Genomic DNA, 16328 nt, shown 5'->3' with positions numbered 1-16328 from the left:
CGACGGAAAAATAGGGGCATTCATGGATTGATTCCTTTCCGGCGTTGAGTCTGTTTGGAGCCTTTTGATGTGTGTGAGAACCGTAACCGGGACGGCGAGTGGTCGGTCTTGAGGCAATTTTGTCTTGCCAGTGGAAGGCTGAACTCGAGATATGAGCGTAAATACATTAGTTTTAGATTACGGTAGGATGGTAACGAAAAACACCGTTTTATGGCCATATTTGCTCTTGGTTTTTGTTCCCTCTGTAAGACAGGGAATGGCTCGCAGCTGCTACCATGGGCATTGATCTGCAGTGAATGAAGTCTTTAATGATCTCAACACTATCACTGAATTGAGTCGACCAGGCCTATAACTAAGTTGCATTGTGTCCGATGAGATGAAGGTTGCGTCGCCCCATCGAACATAGACAGAGCAGTCACAAAGGCTTCCGTCGCCATTTTTGGCTGCAAAGGCCATGCATAGATCGGCCCATGTCACACAATACGACGTCCCTCAGATCCCCCGCTCTGGTTGTCCACAAACCACCGTCCATAAATTCACGCCAGAACGCCCATTGACTTCCCGTTTTTGAGCACTGGGAAACCGCCATAATGTCATAGTATCGAATAGCACCTCCATAAACGCCGCCATCCCGCTGAGAGGAACACATTCGAGATCAGCGTTTCAACTATTACTCGACCAAGACAGCCTTGCCGCCACCCAGTTCATCGATGTAGGCAATCTTCCCACAGCCTTGACTCGTCTTACTGTTCTCTTCACGCAGTAGCACAGCGAGGACTTCAGTCGGTGGCTCCAATCCCAGCATGTTTGCTCGCTTCCACCGTGCCAGGCGTGGGATACCGATGCACGGGCCGTATTGTGAGGAGAGATCGAAATGGCGCAGGATCTTCTCATGCAGTGAGAGGGAGGATTGGTGAACTGTGTCAGAGTCGGTCAGAATGATGCTCAATGAAGGCAGGAACAAATAAACTATAATGGATTACCTCTTGGTGCCAATCGACCATCCTCCTCAGCTTTCCAATAGCGCTTGATCTGAGCATCTGTGACTTTTTCTGCTGCCACCTCGCGCTCATCTCTCACGAGTGCATCTATCTTTTTAGGTGACTTTGCTTTGCGCGGTGACTCTCGGATCACGACATCCACTTCCTTGACCTCCGGCTCCGGGGTGAGTTCGACATCTGCACTGACTTCTTCTCTTAGCCGCGACGGCACTGGCTCTGAGATCTTCAGTGTTTCAGCTTTCTTATCTGCATTGTTTGCACGGGTCGATGATTTGGTGACCTTGGCTGAACTGTTGTTGAAGGATAGCCTGGACTGAGCAGCTGATGCGGCTCCTGCAACGGTGTTTTTGGGTTTCCGACCGCGGGCCATTCTGGGTGTTGAAGCGTTGAAGCTGTTTTGATTGAGTTTTGGAAGAGTCGTTGGTGTAGCAAGCGCCCTGTTCGTTATAGGTGTTGAGCCCTGTTCAAGAATTATTGATGTGGTGGTTGAGTGAGGGCCAGATGTGGCCTTTGCATGACGTTGTCAAATTTCACAAGGGGGCGGCTGCCTTAGCAACGGCGAGGAAGCCACGCTAACTTCAAGTTGGGGTGGGAAGTCGCGTTCAACTTGGAGCACCGCGTAAAGTGGAAGAATCACGTGACGCCTCCATTCTCTGTTGAAGAAGACAGTTGACTCTGGAGTGCACCCTCCATGCATCTGAAGCCCTATTTTCGGCATTTAGGATCATCTTATTCAAGCTTCTTACGGCATTCCTAACTAGATAAGTCCGCTTACTGGAGATCCTCATGTGAAGCACACGCACACTGTGGTGTCGAATGTCTACTGGGAAGAGCTACTTCCAACTTAACTTCTCTTGAAGTTGGTGAGTGTCCATGCATGTTGGGGATTGTGGCTTGACCATCTCACCAGCCACAAACTACTCAGGAACAATATCTGAGATAGAGTTCATTGGTGGGAAGACTTCCCTAGCGACTCGCCAATCCTGGTTTTGAAGGCTGCTTAAAACGTCATGCTTGTGGGGAAAAGTCCACGCAATTACAGTTTTGGAACAATCATCTTGCAAGCTCAGCTGAAAGCGGCCATGTTTGACAGGCTTCTGAGCACGATCAAAGATTTCACCTTTCGATGCCGCAATGATGACGATGGTAACGGCAGTCTAGAGACGGTGGGTGTTGGACAACGCTAACATGCTTGACCAGCGTACGACGCGTCATTGGCTTGTGCATGGCATGAATAGTCGGTTGATAATTTCCTAACTCGGATCTCCAGATTATCCAACTTGTTGAAAGTCGATGGCAATGATGGCATCCCATGGCGCTTCCAGCTACGATCAATGCTTCACACCGACGACGTACGAGGTGATGGAGGGTACCAAATTCACGTTGGACGAAAACAGAGTGTCCTACCCGTTCTGGATGTGTCGCCTGGTCTTGTCGCTCGCTAAGTAGTCTGCCGAGCTGCTTAGGTACATCGGAGTCCACATGAAAACCAACAACTTTAAGGGTGGCCACGGAGATCTGGAGCACGGAACCTATTAAGAGAATACTCGGTCCTCTGGGTGGAAATGCCCCTGGAGCAAGCCTTGCAACATAGCTAGAAGCTTGTGCATGACGACAGGGCGAAAATGACATCACTAACTCTGGAATTTCTTAGCTTTCTACATCATCGTTTGTTTTCATGCCTCCTGGATCCACCATCCACCAGTCAATTATGCGCTGTGATGTAGCACTTTGCTCACCTTGGTTCAGCCACGACCTTTGGATGTGGACTAAACGCTCGAAACCAACGAGCCTATTTGCCTGGTCAGTGGGAAATCGTGGCGGGATTCCCATCTTTTCATCTCTTGGTACTCATGTGGACGCGTGCTGTAGTGTCTCTGTTGACCGCCCGTGTGCCCGCTTTCTCTCCTGACCCATCGTTCATATACGTCTGCTCCCCCCGTCATTTGCACAGGCTCTTTTGTCCTTCCATTATACCCTCAAACTCTAGTAATTGATCCAACTCTTACCCTCCCACAGCAATCTCAGCACCTTTTTTTCATTTGATACCCGCTGATCCTGTGATACACCTAATCTATTTCATACCTCTCTGATATCCATTTGCGCGCAAACCTTCCTTATTTCTCAACATGTCCGTCAACGTGCTGACCAACACGGCGATCAAGGAGAAGGACATTAACCAGAAGCTGCAACTTTATGGCATCTACCAAGCTTTCGCTAATGGAAAGGTCCCATCGAACCAACAGATCGATATCGCACTAAACAGCTTTTTGGAGTCAAAGGCTCTCGCATCACCCTCAAAGAAACTGTCATCTGAAGGTCAAAGCCTCGTTGCTGATGCCAAGGAAGTTGTCAAGCAGGCAAAGTTTCTCCTCCTCAGCAAAAACGAGGGAGAGTTGTTGCAGGACTTCATCTGGGATACCCAACATATCGATGGCTCGACAGCCAAGTTGCCTGGTGCCCCAACAGACAAGGCCACTGCCCAACAGCATGGCAACGAGGCACTTGATGGCTTGAAAACCCTGGGAAGATTGATTCTTTCCAATGGCCAGTTCCGCAAGCTTCTTTCCGATGCTTCAATCCTCGCCCGTGACATGGCTGGCGATGCAGCTTCAAAAGCGGCGAACAAAGTAAACCCATCCGAGGACCAGCTACAACAGATTGATCATCCAGCCGAAGACAACACATGGCATGACGTTCCCGATCTCTCTAGGGACAACCTCAAAACCCAGGCTCGCTCAGCTTTTGACAAGAATTCTCCTGTCAGCAGAGAACAGGCTCAGAACATTGCCCAAGACTCTGCTCAACAAGGGCGGGATGCAGCCCAATCTCATCCTTCGCAAGACCCCCGTGATGCAGGTCGCGCCGGTCTTGGCCAAGCTGTCGATAATCTGAAAGCTCAAGCCCAGGCCAACATTCCCGACGAACAACAAGAAAATGCGAAAAAGGCAAAGAGTGTCGCAATTCAAAACACTAAAAACTATATCGGACAAAAGATGCCCCAAGAACGCCGCGAGCAAACTATCTGGCGTTTGAAGAAGATGGTCGTGGAAATCCAAGGCCACTCAGACTGTGAGACACTTCCCATTCTCAGACGGAGAACATTTTGGCTAACAATCTATTCAAGATCAACAAGCAATTGACACATTACTCTCGCTCGCTGAGACATATGGCGGTCACGCCACTGACGTTACGGCTCAATCGAAAGGAGCTGTCAAAGGTGCCCACACTGACAACGAACTCAAATCTGCTGAAGCTAACCTCAAGGTGTGTTTTAGGTCTCTATCATGATAATAAATCAACGCTGACAAATTTGAAGACTTTGATTGAACGTTTCGCCAACTCCACCAGCACCGATGATTTCTTCGATGCCTTGAATCAAATTTACCGAGATGCCGATCGTGATCCTGAGCTTAAGAACTGGTTCAAGTCACTTGACAACTTCATCCGCAGAACACTCAAAGAGCAAGGATTCATCCTTCAAGACAGCTCCAACGACGAGTGGAATCGTCTCTACGACCAAGGTCGATTCCTGCTCCGTGACCGCTATCGTGATCATACTGACCGCATTCTTGACGAGGTTAAGTTCCTCGGCGAACAATTCGACCAGGACCCACAGAACAAGGCATTTGCCGACGCCGTCACCAAACTTTTCTTGGATCTCGGCAATGATGAGAACGGTAAGGCTACATTCAAGCCTCATCTCATCAAGGATCTTACAGAGGTCATCATTCCTGCCATCTTTGAGAATACTCGTTATGTTCCAATTCCTCGCATCGAGGTGTCGGATCCTATGATCGATGCAGTCGTGGAGAACTTGGTAATTGAGAGTGATAACCTCTTCCCCAACTCTGTCGAGTTTGGCAGCGACAATTATTGGCGCTTTGGCCGCAAGTCCATCAGAGGCAAGCGGGATAATAAGGTTATGATCTCCGCGTCTGGGTGCCAGATGGATTTGAAAGATGTTGCATACTACATCAAGAGGAAGCAAGGGTTTCCTTCGATCACAGACAAGGGTGTCATGGACATCTTCCTAGGTGGCGAAGGTTTCAGCTTCAAAATTGCTGCACGCAATGCACAGAAATCTGATCGTACCCACTTCATCGTTGTGGACAAGGTTGATGTTACGATCAAGAATTTGAGCATCAAGGTGAAACAATCCAATCACAAGTTGCTGTTTTCGATCGCGAAGCCACTGTTGTTGAAGGCAATGCGACCAGCCATTCAAAAGGTTTTGGAGAAGCAAATCAAAGACAGCTTCGAGAAAGTCGACACTTTTGCCTGGGGTGTTTACCAAGATGTCCAACGTGGTGTTGAGGCCGCGAAGAAAGATCCCGAGAACGCGCCAAACATCTATCAATCTTATGTCAACTCTTTCCAGAAGCAGTTCACGGAGAAGAAGAAGAAGGCGGAGGCCGTTGCATCCAAGACTAGTGTCAATGTTGCCATCACCCAACAAGATTCCATGTTCAAGAACATCTCTCTTCCCGGTGGCATCTCTTCTAAAGCAACTGAGTATAAACAACTCGCTGCCAAGGGAGACCGATGGGAGTCACCAGTGTTCAGCATTGGCAGCGCCAAACCATCCTCCAACATCCCCAAACTTGCCCAGGTGCAGAGAAAGTCGCACAACACCACCACTGCTGCTATCCGTGGAGGTAATCACCCCAATGCCCATAGTGGTACCTCCCAAGGAGGTCTTGGAGGTGTTCCTCAGGGCGGCCTTGGAGGTTCTGGCTATGGCACTGGTGCTGGCTATGACACTGGTGCCGGTAGCACTGGAGCAGGATATGGTGCCCCTCTTCCCCAAACTGGCACAGGTGGTTATGGAACATCTTCTGCCATTCCTGGTCAAGGTGCCGGAGCTGGCCAAGGACTCGGCAGCGGCGTTACTGGAACTCAGCTCGGTGGACAAATCCCAGGCTCTGGTGCAGGATTCAGCAACCAAGTCGACCAAGCTTTTGGTACTAACCAAGGTGTTGTTGGCTCAGGCCTCGGTGGAAACACCAACACCCAGACCTATCATGATAACGTCACCCGTCAGTAAATGAATTGGTGAGATGTCTTGTCCACGGCAGATTTCGTTTAATGAGGTCTTTGGGAAATTACGATGATACCCTTGTTGCGTATGCAGTCGCAAGATGGTGAGGTAGTTGGCGATCCAAACCCTTCAAAGTTTTGACGACTACAAATCTTCAACATGACTGTCAAAAGATTATTGACAACAGAAATCGGGCGGATTGGGTTGCATACACGATGGAAGTGTTATGAAAATGTTTTGCATAGTCTTTCAATAGTTGTTTTCCTTACCACAGCAGTAATAATCGAAAATGAAAAATTGATTCACAAATAAGAATCCAATCTATATCTGACCATGATCTTTGCATAGCGAACGTACCGAGATTGATTCATAACTTCGTGGTGGAATGTTGGAAAGATAAATCGAGATTCTGCTGCCTAGCCACCTGACGTCACGTGGAGAACGGTTGTCGCGTGAAACGCGTTGCCCAGCTCCAAACGCGTTGAGGCTTTAAGTGGTTACATATTACCCATTCGTATTGATCAACCTTTTGTTACTAGTAGCATCCGTTCTTCAATCGGGAGACCCTCATGTCCTTGCATTTGAGCGATTGCTTCTGTATTTTCCTCTTCGTTGCGGTCCTCCTGCAGTCCTCCACTTCTACCATTTGAACGTTCGAGATGCCTGGGGGCAAAGCGAAGGTACCGGAATACCCACGACCAGTTTCGCCAGTCTCTGCAGAGGAATACCCAATTTGTCACAATACCATAGTATACGACGAGGGTGATGAGGACCCTGACGATTCCCCAGAGAAGAGGGCGGCGAAAAGGCGACGAATTGAGAGCTATGCTGCGGCATACTTGCGAGGCCAGCCCTTATTCATCCTGAGTGCACAGTTGAAGGGCCCTTTTGATAAGGGATGGAAAAATCCTTGGAGGAGAAAGACGAAGGGAGAAAAGAATACTGAGACTGGAAGACTACAGTTGGAAGTTCCGGAGACAACTATCAAGCCTCAACCACAAATCGCGGGCACCTCACCTCATGCGAACAAGGTCTCCCATGATATACTGACACCAATATACCCTACCAAACAGATCAGCAAGCAGCATCTGCCTGGCAAAACGACAAGTACCTCCAATTCAGTTCTTCCCGTCAAGCAGACGAGTTCCACTGCCGCTGCATATATCGGAACACCAGAATCAAAGATACGACAGGTGGAGGACTGGCTTAGGAAAAATGAGAACAGTTCCCAGCCGGGAGAATCTCTCCCTCAATCTTCTCCTAGCCTTTTAACCAGGCCAACAAAGAAGCGCTCGAAAAAGTGGGAATCGCCTGTTCTTGAAATTGAATTCCCCCCAGTACCGGACGATATTGTGGGTCATGTACCTCTACCGCCTCTACAACGTCCGCTGGCACCCGGAGTGGACCATCCTCCAGCAGCGGAAGAGCATCTGGAAGTCCCAGCACATCCAGATATATCAACGACACCAGACAGTCCCCACCGACTAAATGATGAGTCAATGAAAGATACTCAAAGTGATGAGCCGCCCGATGTGTTAGCTACTGCTACACATCGCCCAATACTGGCCTCAAATAGTGGTTCACGAGCGGAGGATGCAATCCTCGCCCTGAAGCGGAGGTCTTTGCATACAATCCCTCCCTCAAGTCATTTGCCTGCCTTCGAATATCGCCGTGCAACTACCAAAGAGACCATTCAAGGTGCAGGGTTTACCGGTGCACAAGAGCCCTCCGGGGAACAAACCACTCAAGTCAAAGTTCCATCGAATGTTGACATCCAAACAGCCTCGAAATCAAGCGAACAGGCAGAGTCGTTACATACTGCCATAGAAGGCAACTCGCCTGGCTTGATCGAACATGCCACGGCGCCGTCAGTCAAAGCAAACTCAGGACCAAGCACCAATCGTGACATTCCATCTGCCCAGATCCCAATCCAAGTTACATTAGAGTCAGCACCTTCCAATCTCTCTGGTCCGGGTGCCCTGCTCGAAGAACCCAGGCGGGACATCGATTGCAGACCAGATCAAGGCACAGTGGATCAAGTCAACGGTGATGTGCCAGATGTACCGGAAAATAACGCTCCATCCCAGGCGCTGGGGATCCCGGCACCAGGCCTCTACAATGGTATTGCACCTAGAGATCAGTTTGAACAGCCTGTGGCAATGCAGTCGGAAACAACGCCGAAGCCCGCATCGGTATGGCCATCAGATACGCAACAAATGATTGAAAGCATCACGCCGATTGTTTTCAGCACTATTAAGAAACCCAAAAAGACAACAGGTATACAGAACAATACAACACCACGGACAGCGACGAAAGTGCGCCGGACGAGCAAAGGAAAACGAACATCTTTTGCCCCCGAAGGAGCCTCCTCCAGTTCCTCCATGGGATCGCTAAAAGCTATCATGAAAGTCGCCAAGTCTCCAAAGATGGACCGTGACCACCTCAACTGTCTCAAAACGACGTGGGAGGATGAAGACGATGACGAGAACAGTGTCCATAGTATCCACCATGTGTCAGAGGCAATACCGAACGTCCCGCTTACAGAAAGAGCAACAAAAAATGGAACTGGAACTCCAAGAGGAATCTTGAAATCATCGTCCAATCCCAGTGCGTTGGGTCTGATATCAGGCATCCATAAGACGGCCTCCTCCTCATTCAAGCAGGATGCACAACGCGTGAGAGCTCTGGGTATGATTGAAGATGACATAGAGATACCTCAGGATGATTTTGATGTTGACGCTGTCATGGATGATCTCGGGAGTTATCTGGGAACATGGGATCCGGAGAAGGAAGCCCTGGCTCTTGGGAAGGCGTCAGAATAGTCCTATTATGTGGTCAAGGAAAGAGGCTCTCCATTCAGGGGAGTTGCATGCTTCCGAAATAGGTAATGTTGAGTTCTGGACAACCACAAATCTGAGATTTACTTTCACTGCGGCGTCTCTCTCCCAGAAGCGGGATTACGCATGAAATGCTGCATTCCCTCTTTAGTATCGCCCCTAAGTAGGGGGAGTAATAAGATTCGTTTCCTCTACTAAACTACCTGGGCAAGTTGCTTTCTTCTGTTTCCATATTTTGCCGTCATTTCCAATCCTGTTATTGTGGACGTATTTGATTTGCGAAACATAATTTCATTTGGATCCCCGTGGTTTGCAGCCTTACACAGGCTGTGGATCTTGCGGCCGGCTATTTGTCGGCTCGGCATAACTGGGCTTCCGGCCGATTCTATCACGACTTCAATCCAGGTCCAACTTCTAGGTCATCAACCTGGAGTCACTCCCTCTCTTCCCATTGCTCACACTACATCACGTTCTCACAAGATTTAAATTCACTGTTTAGCGGATCAGGCTGTGCTCCTCTACTTTGGGAGAGTTTGACTGCCTCGGTATCCAATGCGTTAAGCGTGGGCTTTCACCCGCAGGCGCGGGGAGATAGAGATGGTCTCCATAGCATCAACTATTACCACACAGCCTGTCGCATCGCCAGTCGTAGTAGACTTCGCGGCATTCAAGACTGCTGCGACGAACGTATCTTCCTCATTCTTCGGCAACCCTTCCTTTGAGCAGATCATCCGATTTCCTTTCCGCTTTGCCACACGAGTCGACCGGGTCTTTTTACACGTTTGGAACAACTACATACTCGCAACCTTCGGGTTTACAGGCAACGCAGGCGCAGGCGGCTTGAACGCTGCCGCTGGTGCTCTTGGGGCACACATGGCCGATGCACAACCAGCGGTCGTCGAAGGTCTTGCACAAACAACTCAAGAGAGCTGGGCGGCTTTCTTTGCTGAGGCCTTCCAGGCGAGCACCTTCAAGAGTTATTGGGGGATGTTGCACTACCTGACTTCAAGATGGGCTTTCACCTGCTTTGCCATGGCTCTCATCCTCAACCGGATAGGTGTTTATGGGGCGTCAAGACAGCGAATCCGTTTCACCTGGTCTCGGAGACTAGCCCTTCGGATTGTACCCATCTTGCTACTTACAAGTCAAATTCACAATCTCTTGCAGGCCATTAGGTGTCAAACGTCGCCAGATTTCTCGCTGTATCGCCATGGTGATAACAACAAGTATAGTCTCCTCGATTGGTCTTCGGATGGTGGTGCCTTGCACACAGCCACTTCTACCATCTTATTTCGATCTACGGATGCCGATGCATGCGCTGCAGTTGGTTTCAGCAGGCCCGAGCCCGGTGTTAAAGCCACACGCGGGTCATTTTCCCTTCTCTGGCCAGCTTTCTTGAGACTCAGCTTGGCTCATGCGGTAGAAAGTCTTTCTTGTACACTACAGCAAGTCCCGAGTATGACCGAGGTGGGCATGTCGGTGTTTGAACATTCACTCGCCTTTGCTGAAGCCGAAACCATGATATCTCATACTCTTGGACTAGGACTTTTCGGTAATGGCAAGTCTGCAAGTGCAAGCAAGACTACATCTACAGAATCTCCAGCTCCTTCCGAGTACCAGGCCACCATACCAGCTTCAGGGACTATCCTCGCTATTGCTGATGCAACAACTTCTTTGACTGCTCCTCATTTCTTGGACCGAGTCAATGTCCCGGTTGAGGTTCTCTTGGTCACCCTACTTTCATGTGCGAATGCCCTTTCATCTCACATAATTGCTGTCTTAGGCAAGCAGCGTCAATTACGACTTATCAATACTGGCATCTGGGGAATGGCATTCATGGGTTCCTTTGTATGGGGCCTACTAACAACGAGCGTCATGGTACGAAGTGGAGAAGATGGTGATGATAGACCCGTCAGCAGTCTGCTCCATTTCCCGACAGTTGCGATTGTCGGCTTTTTGCCTCACATTTGTATCATTTTTGGAATATGGGTGTGTCTGGTTATCTACATAATTGCCCTTGTATTCACCGCTGTCTCACTGGGTACGAATCCCCATATTCCTCAGCCGACAAGCTTCAAGCAGCGTTTCAGTATTGCCCACGACAATCTGCAGGCTGCAGTACAGAGTAGGGGTATAAATATCCGCTGGTATGAAGATTTTTACACAGCTTTACTCCGAATTGGCTTTGCGGCATTGACTGCGGCTTCAGAAGCTGTCTTCTTGAATGAGGGCAGGTCAGTGGAGGTACGACAATTCACCTGGCTAGAAGAAGATCGTTTAGATGAGTTCGAAACGATGAAACTTGAACATGGACCATTCACAAGTAATCAGCCATTCCAAATCCTAGAGGAATATGGTTTGCCTCCATCAAGCCCTGGTGGCACCGATAAGGGCGGTGTCTGGGAATCGGGTTTTGCTAAGGAGCGCAAGTTCGAGCAGAAAGAAACTCAAGTATCAAACAAAGACTCATTCGTCTATCCTACACCCCGGGCTGGTGGTGTCGGCGCAGTGCAGAGAACAACCCGGTTTTATCTCCTCATGATCTACCTGCGAGGTATTCTCTTTCTGATTGGAGGGTACATCGCATATGGCTTGGGATTATTGCTTGACAGTATTGGCATTACCTCACGTCCACGGTGGTTGAGAAAGATTGTGGGCCGATCGCTCAAGAAAATACAGAAGGAGAAGAGAAAATCGAGGCACGGAAATGGCAGTCCAATCGACAGCTGGATCTTCTCTGAAGATGGGAGACTATTCACCGATGGCAATGTGGATGTCGATATTGAGCCAGACATGCGATCTCGCTTGATGACAGAGTTTCCAGGAGAGAGAGTTGACGAATTACTTGATAGTAAGCTTTACGACTGGTGGAAGGGTGGTGGCTGGTTTGGTACCAAGGACGAGAGTGACGATTACAAACCACCTGCCGACATTGACAATGATGATACAACCAGTATGATTTCTATGTCTACGGCAATGTCTGAGAGCTATCAGAGCGATGATGATAATGCTTGGGAATCAGAGCCGGAGGGGCAACGGACACCAACACAATCCACTCACACCCCAGCCTGGTCCTTCTCCGGCATAGCGACAAGAGAATTAACCCCAGATCTCGCCGACTCACCATTAGACCCCGCGACTTTAGCCCGGCTACTCAATCCACAGGACAAAGAGTCTCGGGATCAGGCTCGCATCCTTGCCTCGCATCTCGCAACCCCACAATCGTCCGGCATCATCACTCGATCCCGCTACCGTCGCGAACAGGAGAGCGAAAGAGCCAAGATCCTCCTCGCCGGACGCCTCCCTCACCCATCCACATCGACTCCCTCCAAAATATTTTCCCCACCTCCGAACATTTCACTCTACAACGATCACACCAGATCCTCCGGTGTCCGCCCCTTGACCGCAACTGAAGAGTCCGAAGTCCTTGAATCACTGATCCTCGCCCGCCGCAAGAAACACGCCCCTCCACCTCCCCCCACGAGTGGAGACGCAGATGACGATGCGAATCGCCAAGCGGGCCCTCCCTGCGTGGTGTGCCAGACCGCATCGAGGACCATCATCGCGTGGCCTTGCCGCTGTCTCTGCGTCTGCGAGGACTGCCGCGTCAGTCTCGCCTTGAACAATTTTGGAAATTGTGTTACTTGTCGACGCGCCGTGCAGGGGTTTGTCCGACTGTATGTTCCTTGAAAGTGAGCTTGCTGCCGCCACCCATGGTCATGGTTGGCGAAATGAGGGTGGGTTGTGAGGAATGACACGGATTTGTTTCTTTATTCTATAGAATATCAATGGACCCTCATTTACCATTTTGGCGCGCCGCAAATCATGATATGGATCGGTTGCGAGCTGTGTAGTTCGAATACGCATTTCTCCCACCCATGCTCGTCATTTTTGGTTTCGTGACTGTTGCGGTAATCTCTGCTTGAGTTACTTCAACCCTTAGATTAGGTACATACATAGATACGCTCTCCTTACAACATTTCGCACATCCACAACCCCGTGCTCTGCAATCGAGAAGTGACCAACGCCAACCGTTCCCATGGAGAGCGAAGCAAGCACTCGGTAGAAAGGGATGGAACACGATCTCCCCGTGGAGAGGCGGCCCGGCCCATCTCTGCCTCTCTCTATTTCGAGAATAGGCCCAGATGGGATATGTCTGAGGCCAATTTCACCGGTGGACGTTTGAGCATCGACTATTATATGTGTGACCACCTGCAGGTAGCTGTCCTTCGTTTCGTGACTTCCAGGGACTCCTCTTCTCCCCGGCGCGTTGGCTCTCGATGAAGTGTCTTACAGTATGGCACGCTGTGTACGAGACTCGAAATGACATATAATGTCCTTTGGGTATGTGCTAGCTGGGCAGGGGGCTATAAACAAGCCAAGCAGTAGTAGTACATAGGGATCTGGTCAGTTGTGTGTGTGGCTACAATAATTACGGCTCTGTAACACTCTTATCATGGAAGTGGTGAATTTGTTGAGCATGTTTATGACGGATATCTTGAAGGGTTCGGATTGCGGATACAAGTACCTATAGCTGCTAGGCCTCGGGTGATAATGTATACGTCCGATGTTGGTCAAGAGCTGGTGAACCTCTTTGATCCTGATTGTGGCGCAAGGAGGGCAGACATCCAGGGGACAATCCCGTATCTATCAAGTGGTCAACCGCTAGACCATGGTCTATTGCATTCTTCAGGTTGGTTCTTGAGGCTTGACGGCGTCGCTTTCTCCGGTCAGCCTCAGTCCTTTCCTGTCGGTACATAGATCATAGCTTCATTAGAGACCGTCCGAATCAAGCAAACAAGCAAGCACTCGCTCAGTCACCCCACTCGACCAACATGCCGTCAGCACCTCTCATTTCACGTCGATCTTCAACATCATCATCACTGCCATTGTCGCCGGCGTTCTTTTTCTTCTTTTCTTTTTCCTTTGCCACCACGATCTTTGGTGGCGCTTTGTCACGTTGCACACGTCGCAGTAGACTGGGGATGTGCTGTCTCCTCGACAAGCCGATCCGGTATATTATTTTCTTTCCCACACTACCAGGCAGTGAAGGTGGATTGATAGGGGAGTGTTTAGTCGGACCCTTTTCTACAGCAATAGCTTTGGTTGGCGTTGTGTTCTTTGCTGGCGTTGTCGTCTGTTGTGGGACAGTTTCCGGTTCTGGTTCGGGAGATGACAATGGGGAGACTGTCGGTGCCTTCGGCGTGGAGCTTCTAGCTTTTGAGCGCAAAATGTTACTCGACTTCTCAGCCAAAGGTTTTCGATCGTCCTCTGCTGGAAGTACTTCATTGTTTGCCTGGTCTGCATCCACTGATGTGTCTGGTTGTGGCTTTTTGGGCTTTCGACCGCGCTTCTTAGGCGCAGGTTTCGAAGCAGTGTTGATTGTAGATTCATTAAGCACTGGTGGAATCTCGATTGTAATGCTGGTAGTTCTTCCTTGAGTGGGACCAGACTCATCTCTCAATGCATCTTCAGCGAGGACATTTTGGTTGTTCTCCTTTTTCACTACCTTGAGATCACGAGGGAGCTCTAATTTGACGGGGGCAGGCTTTGAGTCCATCCACACCACATCTTCCTCACCCTCACTGATCATCGGCTCAGCGAGTTTCAGTGCAACACCTGCTGTTTTGGCTCGTTTTACTTTAGCTTTACGGCCACTCTTCTTAGTACTTGACTTTCCCGTTGTAACAGAGGATTGTGCACCCTGAGGTGATAGGTGCATTGACAAGGTCTTGTTTTTTGCAGGAGTTTCAGTTGCAACTTCCACAGTTTTGGCGGAGGCAAGAACTTCATCTTCATCCATGACCTTCTTTGACCGCGATCTGCTCGGACGTGGCTTGTAGCTTTCCTTTGGAAGCCCAATGAATTGTTCGTCACTCAGATTCAATTCACTTGTGAGCTGTTTCACAGGTGACTGGCTGTCAGCTGCTTCGTCTGGTTTTGCCAAGTGCTTTGACTTTCCTCGTTTCCTTTTTCTGCTTGAAGATGAGGCTTGAGATGTTGCAGAAACTGAATCGATTGTACCCTGTCGAGATCTCCGTATCGGCTCAAGATCGGGTAGGCTTTGCTCGTCCGCCGCCTGGTCAGGTACAATGGCAGTCGGTGGTTCTGTGGGTGCTGTCGCATTCTTCGGTTTCCGTCCGCGTTTCTTGGTGGGAACGGGGTCTTCAGTGACAGTTGGTGTACGTGTCATACTGATTGGCTTCGAGGTTGACACTGCCCAATCGTTCTTGTCCTGCACATTGGTAGATCCGTCTCGGGGTGGATTTCCATCATTTGGGGAACTGACAGTAGGAGGATGTTCCCACGATGGGCCAACCGACAGAGGTTGAGGCAGTGAATTGGTTTCGTTGATAATATACAAATCTTCCCTCTGCTGGTCAGGCAATAGAGGTGACCGATCATCGTAGAACATGCTTGTGGCCCTTTCAGTCTCGACTGGATTTACGCCTTCATCTAGAGAGACTTGGCTAACGGAGCCAAAGGGGTTTGAGTTGACATCAACTTCACCAGAGCCTCGATAGTTGAGATTTATGGAAGCATAGCCCCCGATAGAGGCAGTCGAGGTCGTAATGTTTTGCAGTGAGTTTGGCATCGAATGGTCGAAGAAACTGATCTGTTTCGGATAGTCGGCAGTACTCAAGCTAGGTATGTCTGGATCAGAGGCCTCATCTGGATACATGGAAGTCTTTGGAGTTATTTTATCAGCGGTTCGTTGTTCTGCAGATATGTTGGCTGTTTCAAAGGGTGGTTCCAAGGATGCGGCAAAGAGATCGTTGTGCTCTGATCCATCAGTTTTCGAGCGATGGCCGTAGGTCTTGGTTCGTTTGACTTTAGAAGCTGTGATTGGAGCATCAAAGTCAGAGGTGTGCGAACTTTCATGCATGACACTGTGTGCTCGTTTCTTGGACCGCATGATTGATGACACGTTCATGGAATCTGTGCTTCGACCATCAGAAGGACTGGCATTTAGTGCATCATGTGCGTCTTGCATCCCATCAAAAAGTCTGATGGTGCTGTTGGTGCTATTGGTGGCTTTTTCGCCACTTTGAAGGTTGCTTGAGAACGATAGGCGTTGTGTCGGGTCCATGTAATCCTCAAAATTGATCTGGGAAGCTACAGAGGGAATTCCGGCCTCATGTGCGCCATCAAGTGTGACCAACAACTTTTGGGGAGAGTTAAAGTCGGATTCAGCATCCGAATCAGCTATCTCGTGCGGCATAATGACCAGTTGCCGATGTCTACAGACATGGATTGAGTCCATTGTCGCGTCAACACTTTTTGGGGAAGGAACGCGCTCTGCGAGTCCTCGGAATCTGGAAATGACGTCACGTGTCAAGCCCCACGAAATCATGTGACCGTACAAGCATGACTCAGCATATTCCTATGATCTACCAACTCATTACCTTGTGTCACTTTTGGTAATTCTGGGACAAACAAATCCGTAAC

The 16328-nt window shown here is 49.5% G+C and overlaps 5 protein-coding genes across 5 annotated transcripts; 3 read left to right on the top strand and 2 right to left on the bottom strand.

The window, feature by feature from the left end:
- Positions 1 to 670: 670 nt before the first annotated feature.
- On the bottom strand, positions 671 to 1371 carry LTR84_009638 (uncharacterized protein; the record flags this gene model as incomplete). The annotated part of the gene is made up of 2 exons (XM_064853177.1): positions 671 to 918; positions 984 to 1371. The coding sequence occupies 2 exons, from the start codon at positions 1369 to 1371 to the stop codon at positions 671 to 673; spliced, it is 636 nt and encodes a 211-aa protein (XP_064709576.1).
- Positions 1372 to 3130: 1759 nt separating this feature from the next.
- On the top strand, positions 3131 to 6048 carry LTR84_009637 (uncharacterized protein; the record flags this gene model as incomplete). The annotated part of the gene is made up of 3 exons (XM_064853176.1): positions 3131 to 4073; positions 4129 to 4268; positions 4321 to 6048. 3 exons carry the CDS (start codon positions 3131 to 3133, stop codon positions 6046 to 6048), a joined length of 2811 nt encoding a protein of 936 aa, XP_064709575.1.
- A 653-nt stretch (positions 6049 to 6701) lies between these two features.
- On the top strand, positions 6702 to 8864 carry LTR84_009636 (uncharacterized protein; the record flags this gene model as incomplete). The annotated part of the gene is made up of 1 exon (XM_064853175.1): positions 6702 to 8864. The coding sequence occupies one exon, from the start codon at positions 6702 to 6704 to the stop codon at positions 8862 to 8864; it is 2163 nt and encodes a 720-aa protein (XP_064709574.1).
- Positions 8865 to 9476: 612 nt separating this feature from the next.
- Positions 9477 to 12569, top strand: LTR84_009635 (uncharacterized protein; the record flags this gene model as incomplete). Its single annotated transcript, XM_064853174.1, has 1 exon — positions 9477 to 12569. The coding sequence occupies one exon, from the start codon at positions 9477 to 9479 to the stop codon at positions 12567 to 12569; it is 3093 nt and encodes a 1030-aa protein (XP_064709573.1).
- A 1123-nt stretch (positions 12570 to 13692) lies between these two features.
- Positions 13693 to 16101, bottom strand: LTR84_009634 (uncharacterized protein; the record flags this gene model as incomplete). Its single annotated transcript, XM_064853173.1, has 1 exon — positions 13693 to 16101. One exon carries the CDS (start codon positions 16099 to 16101, stop codon positions 13693 to 13695), a length of 2409 nt encoding a protein of 802 aa, XP_064709572.1.
- Between the last annotated feature and the right edge of the window lie 227 nt (positions 16102 to 16328).

This window comes from Exophiala bonariae (genome assembly GCF_035927105.1).
Source record: "Exophiala bonariae strain CCFEE 5792 chromosome Unknown scaffold_4, whole genome shotgun sequence".
NCBI lineage: Eukaryota > Fungi > Ascomycota > Eurotiomycetes > Chaetothyriales > Herpotrichiellaceae > Exophiala > Exophiala bonariae.
This window is presented reverse-complemented; position numbering and strand designations above follow the sequence as displayed.